The sequence below is a fragment of the Halictus rubicundus genome, chromosome 9, assembly GCF_050948215.1.
Source record: "Halictus rubicundus isolate RS-2024b chromosome 9, iyHalRubi1_principal, whole genome shotgun sequence".
NCBI classification, from domain to species: domain Eukaryota; kingdom Metazoa; phylum Arthropoda; class Insecta; order Hymenoptera; family Halictidae; genus Halictus; species Halictus rubicundus.
Genome location: NC_135157.1, coordinates 8178619 through 8197060, shown reverse-complemented (window position 1 = coordinate 8197060; position 18442 = coordinate 8178619). Strand labels below are relative to the sequence as shown.

The following is an 18442-nucleotide window of genomic DNA, read 5'->3' as shown; positions in this document are numbered from 1 at the left end:
ATTGCGGTTTTACCGGGAAAAGATCGCGGCGTAACGCGCGAGGCGATTACGCGGCTCGCGGGTTTAAAGAGCGAGTTGCGTGCCGCTGTTAATTCCCGCCCTGCGCGCACTGTATCATGCGAGATTCTTTATACCATGTCTCCACATGGGAGTAACTTTCTTGAACATGGCCGAGACTGGATTCCTGCAAATTTTATTAGGGAGGTCTAATCAGAGTCGCGTCACGACGTACAATTTTTTCGAGGGTCCTAAACAACGTTTTTATTGGAGGAGACAGCCCTAGATTCAACCTTTGCAATTTTTTCGCGAGCCCCAAACATAATTCTTATTGGATAAGAAAACCCTAGATTCAACCCTCGCAATTTCAAAACTCAAAGTTAGTAGATATTGATTTAGTCCCTTTCTTTATCTTCTTCTTGAACATCTTTTAAATTAACTTTGTATTAAAGTAATGATTAAATCTGTTGAAGATGATCGTTTGTTAGCATCAAAACTAATTAAATGAAGGTACACTCCCGTTTGCCTAGTAGGCGTTCATTGTTTATAACTTTAACTATTCAATCAAATGGAGTTTTCAGAGATCAGTTACCTTGATTGAACCCCCGTTAAATTGTCCTCAATTTACTATTTACAACGTTCATCCATTTCTACAGTAATTTTCAAGATATTTGTGGAAGTGCATTTTTCATCCCCCAAGTTAGAAGCTGTTTATTCTGCACAAATAGTGATCAGTCATTAAAAAGATTTGAAAGACAGTGAACTTTATTTCACTCATTACTGTAAAGAGAGAAGTGTATTTGGAAATACACTATAACATTTTACACTATCATAACACAATAATATTCACAAAGACAGGTGCTATCTTTGCGCAATTTCTCCATCTTTTCTAATAATTTGATCACCGGTCGGTAACTAAAAAAATCGCGTTTTCTAAGCAGCGAGGGCGCGATAAATAAACGCTAACCCCATTTCGCTTCCGTTCCTCGCGACTCGCAGAGAGCCGCGCGCGTTTATCATAGTGCCCCGACAAAAGCCGTTTGTTATTCATCGGTTAACTGGACCGATTGAACGATCCGGACCCGGCATCCGGTTTCCCCGTCTGATCGACCGGTTCCTTTTTCCCTCCGCATAATAGGATCGTAAAGAGAAGCGGCATTCTCCGCGGCAGCAACAATGTCACGGAGCCGCTCTCCCGCGAGTTTTTCGGAGCCGCGGGCAGGAAACCACGGAGAACCGAGCGGATCCGGCGACGGGGATCCTGGCAACGGTCCCCGTTCCTTCGGGATCGTGGCCGACGGCCACGAAAATCCCGGGGGGACACGGATCGTGGGCAACAAGTCAGCGGGAAACGACGCGTGACCGGCGCGTTCGCCGCGCGGATTCACGACAATAAAAATGGGGTGCGCGCCGATTCCTCTCTCCTCGCCCGGTAAACAATGCCGTCGATTGAATTATGGCCTCCTTCGATTCTCCCGATGCAACGATTTCCTTGAGCTACGCCATTGTCCGGACGCCGACGCGAGCATTGTGTCTCCGAACGGGTAACGATTAATTCTCCTGAATTATCGAGCTAGCTTAGAAACGGGGACGCGCCGAATCTTCCTCATAGCGATTCCGCGTTTTCACAGATTTTGTCTGAACTCGCATTTTCGAATTTTCCTGGGTTCAAGGAAAAGTGAAATTCGATTTCCTGTGGTGATAGTTTCATTAATAGATCTTTATGCAAAATAAAAACTTTTTATCTGAATTGGAACAAGCTGGGGTGAAATACAAATTTAATTTCTCTCTGGTTATGTTTAATAGAGTGAACATAATGTGACAGTATCTCTAAGTTCTTCTAATCTTGTTACTGTTCTAAATTACACCTACTCATTTTTATCATAAACGCATAAAATCTGCAGTCTATCCATTACACTAACCATACACTGTGTACGGTACTGTTTGTTTCGAAAATAAATATCGAAGCACTAAATACCATCATAGTAACCATAGCTAAATCCAATCAGACCATGGTTGGTCCCTTTGTTGGACACATTATAATTGCTTAACGGTTTAAATTGGCCACCAGAAGATTAGAATTAATCGGTTGACGTACGAATTAAATGAAATTCGACGTGTCTGAAGTGAACTATTTTACCTTGTACTTAACGAGCTGTACCATATAGGATACGCTAAAGCTAAACGAGTTACGTTGAAGATCTCTCCTGATCACGATTGTTGCGAAAAGAAAACAACGGAGCACATCAGTCGAACAGAGGGACGAGAGTAGTTTTAAAAGCCGGAAACATTGTTTTGCGACGACGTCCGCCGGATCAATGGCGGATTCTTTTCGTCGAAGGGTTGACTCGGTAAAAGTAGCTGGATACGTGGCTGTCGGGTGGCCGTGTATCTTTCCCGCAATATTATTCCTCTGACCGATACAAGGCTCGGGGTAGAATGGTACCCACGGAGAAAGGAAACGTCCGTAGCATATTGGAAAAAGAAGGGGTCGGCCGGGGACACGTTCCGAAGTCGCTTGTCGCAGCTCGTATTATGTCTTTCGGTAGTACATACAGGGCCACGTGGCTATGCGTGACACGTTCACGCATCGCCGGCTGGGTTTCCACCCTCCCGCGGCATATCGGCCCGTATTCATCTCTGATTCCTTGTTGGGGTGTGCACGGATTGCGTTTCCACTTTAACCGTGCGTCGTTGAACGTCTATCAATGGTACACGAGCGGCATGCTACTTAATCTGACCGGGGTCCGACGTTTGATAAACTTGTCGACCGGGGCTTATTTTCTTTGCTCGCGGATATTAACCGAGCCGCCTTCTCTTTTCCTCCCCGCGACTCGACGAAATTCGTTTCTCCAGAAATTGTCATTTTCTGTTACCAGTTCGCTTATTCTCTTCGCAACTGAAGTCGAAATTCGCTTCTCGGAAAATCACCATTCTCTATTGAGAGTTTACTTATTTGCTTTGCAACTGGACGTTCGTCGAAACGCGTGTCCCCAAAAATTTCCATTTTCTGTTACGAGGTCGCTTATTCTCTTCGCAACTGGACGAGCTTCGAAATTCGCTTCTCGGAAAATTACCATTTTCTATTAAGAGTTTACTTATTTGCTTTGCAACTGGACGTTCGTCGAAACGCGTTTCCCCAAAAATTTCCATTTTCTGTCACCAGTTCGCTTACTCTCTTCGCAACTGAAGTCGAAATTCGCTTCTCGGAAAATCACCATTCTCTATTAAGAGTTTACTTATTTGCTTTGCAACTGGACGTTCGTCGAAACGCGTGTCCCCAAAAATTTCCATTTTCTGTTACCAGTTCGCTTATTCTCTTCGCAACTGAAGTCGACATTCGCTTCTCGGAAAATCACCATTCTCTATTAACAGTTTACTTATTTGCTTTGCAACTGGACGAGCGTCGAAATTCGCTTCTCAGAAAATTACCATTCTCTATTAAGAGTTTACTTATTTGCTTTGCAACTGGACGTTCATCGAAATGCGTTTCCCCAAAAATTTCCATTTTCTGTTACCAGTTCGCTTATTCCCTTCGCAACTGAAGTCGAAATTCGCTTCTCGGAAAATCACCATTCTCTATTAACAGTTTACTTATTTGCTTTGCAACTGGACGAGCGTCGAAATTCGCTTCTCGGAAAATCACCATTCTATATTAACAGTTTACTTATTTGCTTTGCAACTGGGCGTACGTCGAAACGCGTTTCCCCAAAAATTTCCATTTTCTGTCACAAGTTATTTTATTCTTTTATGAACAATGTTACAATATCTCAGGAATACTGGTCTCTTCATTTTAGGTGAACATGAGGCTTTCGTCTCGAAACAATGACGAAACAATTCATTTTCATAGGCCTCTGCGAAAGATTATAAGGTTCAGGATTGAATTCAGTGCATCAAATCTCGACGCAGACAAGAACGAGCAAACACTGAATAGTATGCTACTATAATTAGCGACTATGCGCGAGCTCAGGGCTAGATTTAACAACAATGTTCGAGACACGACGAGTGTTCACCGTTATTCCAGTTGCTTCACACGATAGTCTATAATTGTAATCGTTGTCCCCCTTCTCTTCGTTTGTAGTCTTAATAACTAGGTCTGCGTTGGAATTGTATCATCAGCTTCACTTAACGCGTTGTCTAGTCTTATCCGCAAAATGAAAATCATTCTATAGATCGTTTGCGAAGTCACGCCACAAGAGGTTCCCCTTTTACTTTCCGAGAAGATGAAAAGTAGTTACAGGAAGTTTCTGAGATGAAAGTATTGTCTCCCGTGGTGCTTGTATCTGTGCGGATATCTTTGAAGTAGTAGGAACTTCAGGGACACGGTAAACTTGTCGGGAAGATGAAAAAATGGGACATAAACTTTCCAAGATAAAAATATTGACAACTACGATGCCCGTTTTTGCGGTGGTCTCCTCGAAAACAGGTTCGCCGTTGAAGATTTATTCTGTTTGTCCCAAAGATGAAATAAAGGGTTGTAAATCCTTCAAGATAAAAATATTGATTTCTACACTATTGTATAGCGTGCATGCAGATCCGCAGTCTAGCGATCTTTAAATAGTACAATAATTATATGAATTTTATAATTCATGAAATGAGAAAAAGCCTGTCAAGAAGAATTGATTAGAATTAGGCATGAAATAAAGGCGTACGATGTCACGGATCAGTGCAATAATTTCAGAAACGTAATCGGAACGCGAACCGTGCCGCGGCCACGTCGAAAGCACGAGTTCCTTATCCACCGAAACCCATGAATTCAAATTACACTTTCGCCTGTTCGTCTCGCATGAGGATAACGGCGCGGCGCGCCGAATAAAAAATAATTTCCGACTCGATCCGGGAATGCATAAAAAATGCACGTAGCGAATTGCAATTAATTTCCACGGGGCGCAGTAACGGCGTTCGCGAACCGTTTCTGTTTGCAACAACGGCGGCGGAGGCGGGTTTCGCGGGCTCACGTGGTTCGTGCTCGAGGCAATATGCCTTTGTTCGTCAGATAAGAAACAGCTGTAGCAAATCCCGTTTGTAACGACGTGTTACGCGGAGGAAAATTAATCGTTTCCTAATTATCGTATAGCGTGAATGCGACACACACACGGGACCAGAGGTACAAGGAGGAAAAAAGGATTCTTGTCGCGGCTGGAATCTTAACGCGCGGAGGATTTCCTCCGGCACGGAATCGCGAAAACGCTTCGATACGGCCGGCGGCCGTGGCAATGCTTATCGGGCTCGGTTCAATTAAGTACCAACACGAAACTCCTTCCTTTAAGCTTCAAGATCCCCGAGTTTCGCGTAAATCACCGCTCACCTTGCCGCACGGGCCGTTTTCATTTGTCTGTCTCAGCCCTCCGCTCGTCGGAAGTTATTTAATAAAATACGAAATACCATACAACAACTATCGTGCTTCGCCCTCCTTATTATCCCGCTATCACTACGTTATTCTGTTTTCTGTAGACCGGTTCTGCCCGCAAACGTGAAGCGCGTGCGCGAGGAATCACGTGACCGATCAGGAACGCCCATCGGCTACTTTCCTGCCACGTCGCGCCGTCTCATTGGCTGTCACGGGCAATTCGAAGCGGTGAGTGCTCAACAATTGCTAACACTATACATTCATGCTATTTTGATAATTTGTGTATATACTTTTATGTCTCTCCTGAGTAGAACTTCCTTGTTTTTAATAATTTCTTGGAGGAAATAGAAAAGTCGTATTTATTGACGCTTAAATTTTGATAACAGAGGCATAGAATGTTATTTCGGTATTTTTAAGAAATTAATAATTGGACTCCGGATTTTATGCATTTAAAACATTGAACATATTAAAAGACTTTAAGGGTATTAATATACCATTTTCACTATATTACAGTTATTCGTGAGAGATACCCATTTCCATGTACAAACTTTTTATTTTGCATAAAGATCCGGAGTCTATTAATAATATTGACTATGGTAAATTCGGTTTGACATCTTAATGACGAGCACGACTTAACCCGTTGCAGAGGACAACTTTTTTGAAATGCTACGAATATTTTCCTCAGAGAACTCGAGCGTGCGGAAGAAATTGTTGATACGTACTTGATCTTCTATTATGTGCATAATTAATTTGTTTGCAACTTCAAGAATCAGGAAGTCGAACGTGCCTATTTTTCCTATAGAACAAGGTTACGAATAGTTATATTCGTATTGAGTGAACATTGGAAATTCCACGTTAAAGAACGCGGGACTAAAAATTCGAAACGCATCGCCGATAGGAAAACAAAGATCCTAATCGCGATGCAATGGGTTAAGAGGGGCAGTTTGCGCGACGCCAACTCCAGGAATCGTTCTTGATTCCTATTCACCGGTGAATCACGGTAACCGGGGCCCGGCGATTCCATGCATTTTTCGTTCAAACGGACATTTTACCTTGGAAATCGTGGACGGGGGTGGCAAGCAAGGGTGCAAGGTGGGCAGGGGGTGGGCGCCTGGTCGTTACCTACGGTGTCGAGGTGTATGATAGTCACGGCATATACGTGATCGGGACGCGTGAGCAAACTGCCAAGGCACGCGCCGTGCCGGAGCACGTAATTATCATAGGGAAGTTAGGGTCGCCCTCAGACACACGAGGGAGGGAGAGAGAGAGCGAGATAGAGAGACAGAGAGAGAGAGAGAGAGAAAGAGAGAGAGGTCGAGAGGGTCGGTCGACTCGGGTCAGGAAGTCACGCGAGGCGGACCCGCGACCGGACGTGAAAAGAGGGAGGAGGAGTACTTTTATTGTTCTACCAGTTGTCTTAGAGTCGCTTTTCCTGGCCACTGGGCAGAGTCGTTGAAAACTGGGGGTCGATAGACCACGGAGTCGTGGAACTACCCCCTTTCTAGCCAAGCCGTTATTCGGCTGAAAATTTATTCGGGAAAGTGGAGAGCGCTGGAAAATGGGCTCGCGAGAATTTATGGGTCCGCCGACGCGACGTCTGGAATCTCTCGGGGATGAAACATCTCTGTGAACGAACAACGAAGAATGCGATTGCCTCGATGATTGATCGAATTGACCCATTAGAGGATAACATAATCACAATTCTTATTTGGAAGTCCTGAGACGGTTGCTGAAACCACTCCAGCCCTAACTTCTTGATTTATTATCTTCAAACCCATCCTCTAATCAACCCCTGCCATCTTAAACTCAATCTGGAAGCCATTTTTAAACTACTGGATCGACATCTCTAAAGGTTATTAATAGACTACGGTCTTTTGATTTGATTCCTTAAAGAAATTGCTTGTCTGTTCATCTCACATAAAGTCAGAATGATTGATGTTAGACTGCACACGATGACGCATTTATGATATCCGCATAGTGGTAAAAAAGAATGGAGAAAATCTAGTCATTTACCATGAGAGCACCTCCATAATTGCAATGGAGGTTTCAGAAAATCGCCGGCGAAAATAGAAATTCACATAAAGATCGGCAGTCTCCCAACGACAATAACCTAACAATCGTAATCACGAACTGTCGCCGAACTAAAATTACAATTGCACTAATATTCTCGCAGCGAACAATAGTTGGCAATTACAGAAGGTGCTCGAATCAACAATTACACTCGTCATTACGAACGTGTAATCGCTTCGCCCAACACGGTGCTCCAGAAAACCTTTCGTCGAAATCGATGACCTCGGCGCAGCAAGCTTCGAGTGCAAGGTTGTGCATGATAAGAGAAAAATGTCGGACACAACGATGTAGTATCGGTCCCGTTGTGTCGCCGGGTGTGCACTGAAAAGAAAAGTGCGACGGGTCGGAGGTGGAAAAATGTTTTTCGCATTACTCGTTTCGCGGAAGTTTTTAGGGGATCGCGTGAACAGAGACGAGAACAAAGCACTCGAGATCGTAGTTCAGGGATGGTTGGAGTACGCCGCGCCGGCACGATCCGCCCCGAAACTCGCGGGCGGGTTTCGGTCGGCGAACACGCGAACAACATTAATGGCCGTGCTCGAATTACCGAGCGCCAGATACATCCCGAACGCGTTAATTCATAGCCAAGCCGAACATCGGTTTGTCATTGTCCACGGGTGACAGTAACGCTGGCATATCGAGAGAGGGATTGGTCTCGCCTCGTTCATTTGCTCGATACCGTGAATTCGGTCTTGTTCCGAAGAATCCGACCGTCCGAACGGAACAACGCAAAATGGCCGACCGTGAAACTGCGTTCACCATACTCGGCGAATTCCATTCGCCGTTCCGACAAAGCTTGCTTCTTTCGAAAAAGGAAGCAAAATTTTAGAAAAATTATTATATCCTCGACAGTGAAGAATTTTATTCTACTTAAAAACTAAGAGAGCATTTTACAGTGCTCCCGATCAATCTATATTTTATAAAAACACAGGTGTATTAATGAAAAAATCGTTTTGCCACGCATTTTCGATTAACTGTTCTCGCGAGGAGTCACACCCTGTTTTGTTGTACGGTGGGTTTTGGGGCACGGTGTGATTTAATCGTGTTCAGAGATCGAACGACTCGGATTTCGTTGATGATGTTCAAGGCAATTACTAGTCCGTCACTGGTCACAGGTACGGGAGAATTAATTCGGCGGTCCGGACAGGGTTGGAGCAGTTTGTAATTTCAATTTCACGGCGCGGGAGAGCCGCAAAGTGCCCCGGGGGACAACACGCGTCGCCCCCTTCCCTGTAATTTCATGAACTTCGCGACGGCGACCGGCTCCCTTTTATGTCATCCCACAAACTGTAAACTAACAATAAGTCAGAGGCGACGCGGCTTAGTCGAGATCAAATACTGTGTTCGAATTTGCGTTGACAGTGGGGTTGCGAGACAACGGGGTAATGATCTTCCTTGGATAACACTTGAGACGTCTTTTTCACCCCCTATTCGATCGAACAATTTCTCGATGAAATTCTTTGGGGAACATTTTTCTCTTGTGCCAATGAAAATTATAACCCGATTCATTTTCTTACGCTTTTTTCTGTCCTTTCATATTTTTCCCATTGTCGATTTGTTCGAAATTTATTGATTTATTAAACATGTTCAACATGAACTACTAACAGAAAAGTTAAAAAACCATGTTTTTCTAGACGATTGAACATTTGAGTACCTTCAGAACCATAGATTTAATTCAATTTCATTTAATTCAATCCAATAAATTGTATAATTCTTAATTGTATATATCTTATGGGTTATACAGAAAGGGTGACGTTCTATTAAGATTTTCTTCTTCTTGAAGATGTTTAGGAGAATTCTACTTCACATTAGAATAGATTTTGATCTCTGAAATTTTGTGTTTCGAGGAAAACTATTTTTTGAAAAAATGGCGAGCTTATGGATCAACTTGAATGCAAATTTGAACCATAGATTTAACAGAAAGACTACAAGAAGATTCGTTGACAAGATTTTCTCACATCAAACTAACAAACGGAAAAATATTTTGCAACATATTTTGGACATCGAAAGATTGTAGAGACGAATTGAATGAACCGTAATGGTGAACATGATTTTACGTAAATTGCTGTAAAAAAAAATTGTGCAATACTCTGTGCCGGAATTTTTGATCCGAAAACACTCGAATACGTATGCGTGAACTGTACCAGCAGTTCCCTCTTTGACAGTCGATCCGTGGCGATTGTAATCTAACGAGCCATCGAAACCGCAAGCCGTTTACATCAAGCAACCCCCGGGGCGGGGCTGTGATCTCTGCGAAATGATTGTGTCAGTACGTGTTAACCTTCTCTATGGGGATGGCACCCGATGTAATAGTGGTGCCTAATAAGTATTCGTATCGAAAAGAAAACAGGCCTAACCCAATATTCGCTTTCAAAATTAATGGTACTCACTTTTCCATATTACAAACATTTTCCTTCGAAGAATCAATTGGGTCCTTGAATTCACACCATATTTGCAAAAAGTGAAATTATTGTGCACATAGTTGCAGTTGGGAAACCATCTAAACAAATGTGTATTTCTGTTTCGTTTATGCAGATTCGGCTGACTCGTCTGATCATGACTTGCCGTTTCTACTTCTTGTAAATACTACTGCATGAGAACCTGACGAATAAACTGTGGATTTTATGCATTTAATATTAGTACAACAATTTTTTTTTTTTCGAGAAAAGGCAGAAGGATTAAAGCAAACGAAAGAATAAAAAATAGAGAATTCCGAGAAAATGAATTCTCGACGTGTGCGGCACGTCATTTACAACTCTGGGACAAAATCCTTCGACGTGCTTAGCATAAATTCCTGATCTATTTCAATACAAAGACAATTTATATAGAAATTATCTGTGAAATAATCTATAATATCGTTACACTCCAGAAAACATATAGAGGTGTCCAAACACAAAAATCCAAAACCCGCGCTCCATCCGAAACTAAAAAGCCATCAAAGTTAAACAAAGCCAGCAACCATCGTTGACAATCTTTCCCATGAAACGAAGCATAACCAACGAAATGGGACTGTTATCGACGGTGAGCGAGGTGAAACAGCAGTTCGAGCAAAAACAGCCGACTTATGGTATTTCGCCTCGGCCGAGGTAATCGCCACGCAATCGCTTCTCATTCCGAGCCAATTAATCGGTCGATAGCGAGATGGGGGAAGGGGGGAATCGAGAGGGGGATATGTCGCGACGCATGGTAGCTTGAAACGATCGTGATCGGTCCCAGGGCGACAAATCGGAGCGTTAATTTGCCCTTTGCTAGGTGATCCATGGCGACGCGGGGGTGTAACCTGTCCAGGGCGACGGTTCGAGGCTAGAAGCCGTTTATAACAACCTGCCCGCGGGCGGCCGGGCCTCTCTGATCTCCGCGAGATGATTGTGCGGGATTTCCGCGCGTCCTCTCCGCATCCATTCCGCAGGGTGGGGCCGCGGCTGTTCCGCGTTGCCGCGCGCGGCCAAGCGTCTCTACACAGCCCCCGGGGCTTGCTCTGCCGACGACAAAGGGGCCGCGGTTCAACGCGCCACAAAGCGCCGGGACGCCCACCCACACACAGATACATACGTATATAGACAGTCCACCCTCAGACGGATGTATCTGTGCGGGGGGCATGCACACACACAGAATCGACACAGTCGAGGATACACACAAAGAGGCCGGGTCCCATTCGAGCGAGCCCCGGAGTCGCGACGCGTGAACTTGCACCCAACGACGCCCACGCCGCCACCCTTTAGCCCTTCGGGTTACATGTGGCGAATCGGGAACGACGCCGAAAGAAAACTCGACGACCGGTTTGTTTTTTTCCAGTTAGAGAGCTGATGCGCGATAAGGTGTACCCGGATCGATTGGGGCTTGTTTTTCAGAGGGTGGAAGCGAGGGGTGGTTGGGATGAGAGTTTGAAAATCAACTTCGTTGCGTAAGATGTGCAGAGGTTGGTATTAATGTGATGCTTGATGTCGGTGATGATGTTTATGCAATTTTCAATTTTTGTAGGGAAATTTGAAGAAAGTGGGATCAAATAAAATCCTATTTGCAGCGGCCTTTGTAGATCAGAAATAAATGAAAATCGTACTGAATTGTATCGAATTTTATATTCTAGCATTTTGTCAAAATTCTCAGAAGCCACAAATGCTAAATGATCCGCAGTCTGGTGATGAGTGATTAGTATAATGTGTGATATCGGCAGTGAGAGGTTGGTAGGGCATTGGGGGTTAAATGACGAGAGAACGAGTTTACGATCATCGTTTTTGGTATTGATTGAGAAAACGGTAATTGTAGAAGACGGTAGAAGTTGTCTTGATGTTTAAACAATATAAATATAAAAAATCAGTAGGTAAATATACGACATTGTAGCGACGAAGCAATACCAATTATACAAAAATAATAATCAGATAACTGTAAAACAATGGTTATTGTTTTATAATTTATACTCAAAGATTTTTTAGTTATAGCTTAATTTTAATAGTATAGCAAAAGCTGACGACACTTACCCTGCCCAGGAGCCGGCGACGTGGCGTGGCTCCAGCCTCCTTTGTACGAACTGCTGGCATCTGTAATAAAAATCATAAAAATCCAATAAATAATGATGATTCGTCTGCTTTCACGATGCCTTAAAAAATGAATCTATTTTGTACGCTTTACGACCACATCAGGTCGTATCATTCATGTTTTCTCTTAATACGAATTGAGTTGCACATTTTTTACCTCTTTTTGTGCTTATAGAAATTCTAAAGTGTTGCATAGAAAGTATACGCTTCTTAAACAATTATTCAAACAATCTTCTACACCATTTTCTACACAAACACTTCAATAGTATTTTCGATTAATTAAATTTCTCATATTCTACCCTTAAAAAGTTTCCTTTCTTTTATAAACATTTATCTTTAATCAACCATTTTCATTATTCTCCTCAAAACCAAAAATCCAAGCTAACTGATTAACTGTAGTATCGAACACACACTCGGAATCGCTCCATGAATTGATAGAAATAAAAATATACGTACAATCTCCTCAAGAACGAATTAAAAATTTTTTTTCAAATATTTTGTTTCATTAAAATATTGTCAATACTTCATTTTAATTTTTTCATACTTAACCAGCCGTGGACAAGCATGTTGTTTGCTCCTTCCGTACGCAACCTGGATCGTTTATGTTAACAATTAACTTCACCAGACTTTCAATATTTTTTCTATAATCGTTGGAACGCCAAATGCTTAAAGCATTAATGGGAAAAAGGTAAATATTTTAAAGACACAAATTCAAGAGTCGAATTTCCCAGGTTGCCCACGAAGGGTTAAAATAATTTTCGGTTAAAAACACTAAACGTACACATACACGTCAGTGCTGGCGAAGAGGTTAATAAACCAAGAGAACATGCAATTAGTTTTAACTGCAAACAATTGTCAGACGTCGTGAAAGGAAACCAAGAGTTTCGTTACATCTTTCTGAAAACATTAGAGTCAGGAGAGAGTTAGTCACGCGATATAAATTTCCCGGGAATCGGCAAATGGCCCTAAACTTTCGGCATACATCAAAGCAAGCGACGCCGCCGAAATTCCGTTCGTAATAAATACGAGCCTGTCATTCGTTTAAAAAGCACAATCGGGTTCCGGAGAAGTTCACCGGTTATCGGCGGAATCTACGTGGACTTCTGGTTCAATTGACCACGAAGTGGAAGTCGAAAACCGCCATTGATCGGTCTGACAGTGTGCGCGAAGTACGAAGTGCGGAGCACGTGTTGTACTTCGCGATCCTTCGAAAGAGATTACACATCTCTCCCTCCGTTTTTTGCCTTACCTTTTTTAGGTCACGTTATTAGAAGACGTATATCGTCTGCAATTGCAAGTTAATCAGTTCTGGGAATCGCGAGTGGTCGTAAAATATATCAGATCGGCCGGTCGCGGTCGCCGCGCCGGTTGAAAAACAATCCTCCGGGAAAATCTTTACGACACCTTAATGACACCCGGTCTGCGTGATGTGGCTTCGAATTATGATTTAGACCGGAGTGCACACGGTGTCGGGGGAAACTTTTTCAACCCTCTCCCCCCCCCTCCGCCCCGTGGAACAAATCCTCCCTTTGGCGCCCTTCTGCTCGATCTTCGCGACTTTCGATACCTCATGACTCGAAGCCATTAAACAAGTTCCGAAACGACATCTTTAAACACCGGTTGCTATCAAAGTTTCAAGTGTGATACGGAATCAGCGGCGAATTTGATGACTTTATAATGCACGCGAATCTACAGGCCGCTGAAAAAGAAGGGTTTCGCACTTTTGCATAGGGTGAGTGCACCATGCGAGTGACCGACCATTTTCGGATAAATACCAACAGGAGTCTTTGATCAACCATTTTTAACAATTGTCGGTATCCCAGGTGTGAAGTGTCAAACTTTGTCAGTATAGTCTGTTTTTCTGGGTCAGGTTAAAAAGTTGTAAACGATAATATATGAGAAAAGAAGTTGCAAGGCAAGTCGAAGAATCGTGATTTATTTAAATATACCGAAAGGTGCATGCAACAAGTAGTAAATAATTGTAGCATGATCTTACTTCTTAACGGGTCATTCTACTCGTGAAAGGTTCAAGAAACACTTGACCAGTATGGATACCAAAATATATTCGATTAGAGCAAAATTAAAAATGTTTTATCATTTTTAGACGTTCGATAGAAATTTATCTTTCGGAAAGATTTTTATTGTGTTGAAGATAACGTTGATATTGCGAGGAACTTTGTTGCTATATTATTATTATTTTATAGAAACCATTATTGTCTCTATTCGTTGCAAAACAGTATGATCAAAAAGTATGATTGCTTTCATTTAAAATGAAAAATATCACTTTCTGTAGTTAGTGAACTATTTATTCTTCAGACTAAATATTCAGTATTGAATATATATATTCAAGTATTGAAAAAATACATATTTCGATTGAATTTTATAAAAAATATTCTAGTTAAATTTTGTCCATTTTTTTTGTATGATAAACCTATGCATAGACGATAATCTATGAACAAACATAAAAGATTATTTATACATAGGCTGTTATATAGAACAGATTCCAAACAATAAAATTAACGAGTTCCTTGACTTTGTTCTTGATCTGTTTGTTTTCCGATTAAGCCAGATAATTAAGGTCCTACTGTACACAAAAATAAAAGTGAATGAGGTAATGCGAAAGGCAAGGCTCAATCCAGCTGTGTTCATCCCTAACCTTTTACAACTTGTTTATACAAATTAACCCCTACGATTTCGTTCTCATTCAGTTAAAACAATGTTTGTCCAAATAGGTTCTGTATTTACAATTAAATACGCCATCGGCACATCTGTTTACTGTCATAAATTCCTCATTCATGTGTGATGGCGTGTTTCAACAACTTTTCATTTCTTTTTCCATTTGGCAAATACTTTTTGCACTCTGTATTTTGTTTACTCTGATTCCAGAAAAATCCCGATTCTATTCATTTCATTCGTTTTTAACCATATTTAAAACTCATGTGGACCACATACATTAATATGCATTTTGAAAATATTACTGTCCTTTGTGTAGCACAGTAGTCATGTTTCGTGGAGTTATCACGTTAAAATTACGTTGGATGAATCAACCGCATTATACATTAACTTTAAATAATGCATCTACCCTATAAAGTCTCATGCTACAGCTGAGGTTCCCACATTTTCTAGTTATGCTGTATCTCTTCAAATAACACTGATAAATTTTCCAAAATTCCACAACAATTTATCGCAATACTTTAACTCAATCATTCCTGTGAAATAGAAAATTAAAGAAATGTCATATTAGCAATAAACACAAAATTCTGCTGGGGTCACAAGAGAGCCGAAACTACAATCACAGTGTCAACAATAATGTCCAACTACCAGCAAACCATAAGTTACTGAAAAGTGTTCGACCTAAAACAATAACAAGCAAACCGGCACGTTTAGCGGCGGAACGCCTGTTCCCCGACGCGTTCAGGTTAATTATGCAATGGCACGATGCACGACAGAGTTAAACAACCAGCAACAAGTATCGTTTATGGTCCTGCCGGTCGGATAATAAAATCGGCGAGTTTCGATATCCGCGACGGTTTCACGCGTCTCCGTGGGCGCTGTCTCCGCAGCCGCCGGTCTGTTTGCAGACAGATATATTTTCATTTGGCAGTTATTGGCACGAGGGTTGGCCCTGCTGTGTACATACGTGCAGCAGTACGTCATGCTGCCGCAGAAACTCTCCGTCTTTCTGTGCAAACAACGACTTAGGTGCGCGCGGAACGAGCCAACCTTTCGTCTTTGCTGGCACCCTTCATTTGATCTGGATACCGGAGTCCATTAATGGGAGCCTCGAATTTCACGTTCCCTTCGCTGGCTTCGACCTAGCTTCACTCGCGGAACACGCATTATCTGCTTTCGCCTGTTTTCCACGATTTCCGGTGTCGGATCGAAAATCTGTGTCAAAGGTCACTGGCAAGGAAAAATCGAATCCGTTCATCCGACGCTTAGCCCTTCGACTGTAAACGTTTTTAGGGTACCCTCGAACTGGAAAGGTCTTTCATGTCCGATGCGTTTAGCGAGTTGTTTAAAAAATCGGAAAAAATACATACCTTCGAACATCCCAAATTGAGATTATCACAATGATTTTTATATTGTAAATAGTGTGAAGCAAAATACGTGAATTTTACAAACTGTTCGAATGACCTCCCTTTACAGTTCAAGGGTCGAGATTTTGACTCTGCGACATTGGGATCCGGGTCTATCTGGACCCAAAGTGTCAAAGTCGTCATTTAATTTTACTATTTCTGGGGATTACGTTAAACAATATACTACATTCCTAATTTTAACAAAAATGTCCACCCACAGATTGAGAGTTTGAATCTGAGTCTCTCATGCTGAGAATCTGTTTTCTTTTCGTCGGACGCATACCTCTGATTATGGTCCCAGTGGGTTCAACACTTCACTACATCTCTCCAACCCAGACGTTTGAGTGTCAATGATATTTAAAAAATCTAGCTCAATCTCACATCTCAGGAACGGAAAGAATTCACGTACTGGAATTGACGACATCCTAACCCAAGTGGTGAATACATCAATATTAATAAAAAAGTTACAAAATTATTGCACAAGGAATCCACGCATATCAATAAAAAATTCATTTGTTGATCAGATAAGTTACAAGTATAAATACATTATTGAAGATTCCTCAAACGTCATTGAACTAGCTAGTGAAGCGGATTTATACAAGTAAATAAACAAATTCTCCGCATTAATAAGAAAACTTTGATCGGGAAGCTCAAGTCGAATATTGTTTTGAATATTCTAAAATTATTTTCAATAACCACGTGAAATGCGCACAAATTCCCCTCGCCCCTAGCGAGGAAACTCTCACGTCTCTCTTCAAGGGTAACAAAACAATAGTAAAACAGAGTTTTCAACACCCTAGCAAATCCAACTGACACTTCGAACAGTGTCAGTGCACGATATACAAGCACGTAACAAACCGAAAAAAGATCATGTCCAACACATCCGAAAAACGAAACAAACTCCAAAACCAGTCTCGTTCTTCATTATCAGACCTCATGCATCCTTCCCGACAAGAATATAATATTCCGATACCCTCCTTACAGCTCGCTTAGAGTACCTCCACAGACTACCCTATATTGTTAATCCCATGAACCATAGTCAGATGCCCAGGTCGAGCAACTCCTGTTCACCGAGTACAGTACTACTCTGTTCAAAAAGTTCATAGAAACACCAAAAACTCAACATTCGAGTCATCAACAAAATTCGATGCTTCAACATTCTCCCAGCTCAGTGGTATCTCCTTCAAAGCAATCTCTTTTTCAATGTATACATACACTTGCTTCAGTTTCCGTTGCTAAAAATCTTTGCAAAACGCTGTTCGGGACGGTTCCCATTTTATCGCAGCAACGTCATCCATAAGTCCTCCCCGCACGACATTTCCTACTTTTAAAATGACAAAAAGAGTCGTACGGGGCTAATTAAGATGAACATGATCGGCCTCGTTAAAAAATGGGAGAAATTCACTTTCTTCCTGGTGAAAACCTTTCCATCCATTTATCAATGGTTCCTGGCTTCATAGCACTCTCTTCAGTTCTCCGAAAAAAAGAGATCACCAGACATCTTCGATACACACGAGGAGCAACATGGGCCAGCGTCGCCACAAGCGAACGGCTGATCTCAGGCTCGCGAGACTCGGTCATGGACAAGAGGAATGAATTTATCGAACAACATTTCATCGTTAACAAGACGAAAGCAAAAGGATCGATCTAGAAACTTTTTGAACAGACTAGCACACTTGTTCCAGCCACTGCGAACCATGATCGACCGGGGCTAGCTGAACGGAGTCCACGAGCGTGCGACGGCAACGACGAAGGCAACGAGAGGAACACACTTGCTCACAGATATTGCGAACGTACCGGCGAACAGCATGGATAGATTGGTGAACGCCGTGGTCCGTGGCAGTTCCGCGGCGGTGGTCCCGCTGCTCTTGAGGTCGAGCATCGCGCGAAATGTTCCCGCGTGCCAGCGGCCGCTGGTTAGCCGGCAGCCTACACGGGGTAGTGTCCGCTGACCAGCCTGGTCGCTGTGTGTCTCACTGTGAACGAGCTCCGTATCGTAGTTAGTCCGGCGGACGACGGGAACGACCAGGTCATATCAGCCTGCGGGGTTTCTAAGCCCTCTTACGATCGCGAACAGAACGGAACGTGGTTGTCCTGGACGATGATTTCGGCACGGTGGATCGCGTTCGATAGGTTTTTTGATCGACGATAATACGTGGCCGGTGCCTCGATAAGGCAGCCGATCATCTTGCCGACCCGCTCTGAGTGACACTGCCAGTCCGCCACCGTGGATTCTCTCCCCCGGGGGTTGTCACCGGAACCACCGACACCCCTGCGACCGCCCTCTCTGCACCCAATCCCCGGCGCCCATGCTCGCTCGAGCAAGCTGGCCAGGGGGTTGGTTCACGATCCCAGCCAGACCATAGGCGGAGCCTATCGTCAACTGGCTTCACCACCCCCGAATGGAAGGG

General features: G+C 42.8%; 2 protein-coding genes across 4 annotated transcripts in view; one reads left to right on the top strand and one right to left on the bottom strand.

Annotated features, from left to right (window-relative positions):
- The window catches only part of Mvd (mevalonate diphosphate decarboxylase), a 106740-nt gene extending 91171 nt beyond the window's left edge, over nucleotides 1–15569 (top strand). The window contains exon 10 of the mRNA XM_076793931.1: nucleotides 15557–15569. The gene's annotated coding sequence lies outside the window, so the exon portion shown is untranslated. The remainder of the gene's footprint in view (nucleotides 1–15556) is intronic.
- Nucleotides 1–18442, bottom strand: part of Ets65a (DNA-binding protein D-ETS-3) — an 81472-nt gene that overhangs the window by 15101 nt on the left and 47929 nt on the right. For all 3 annotated transcript variants that reach the window (XM_076793937.1, XM_076793935.1, XM_076793936.1), the window contains one exon: nucleotides 11896–11955. In XM_076793937.1, the coding sequence (XP_076650052.1) occupies nucleotides 11896–11955 (60 nt within the window). The remainder of the gene's footprint in view (nucleotides 1–11895; nucleotides 11956–18442) is intronic.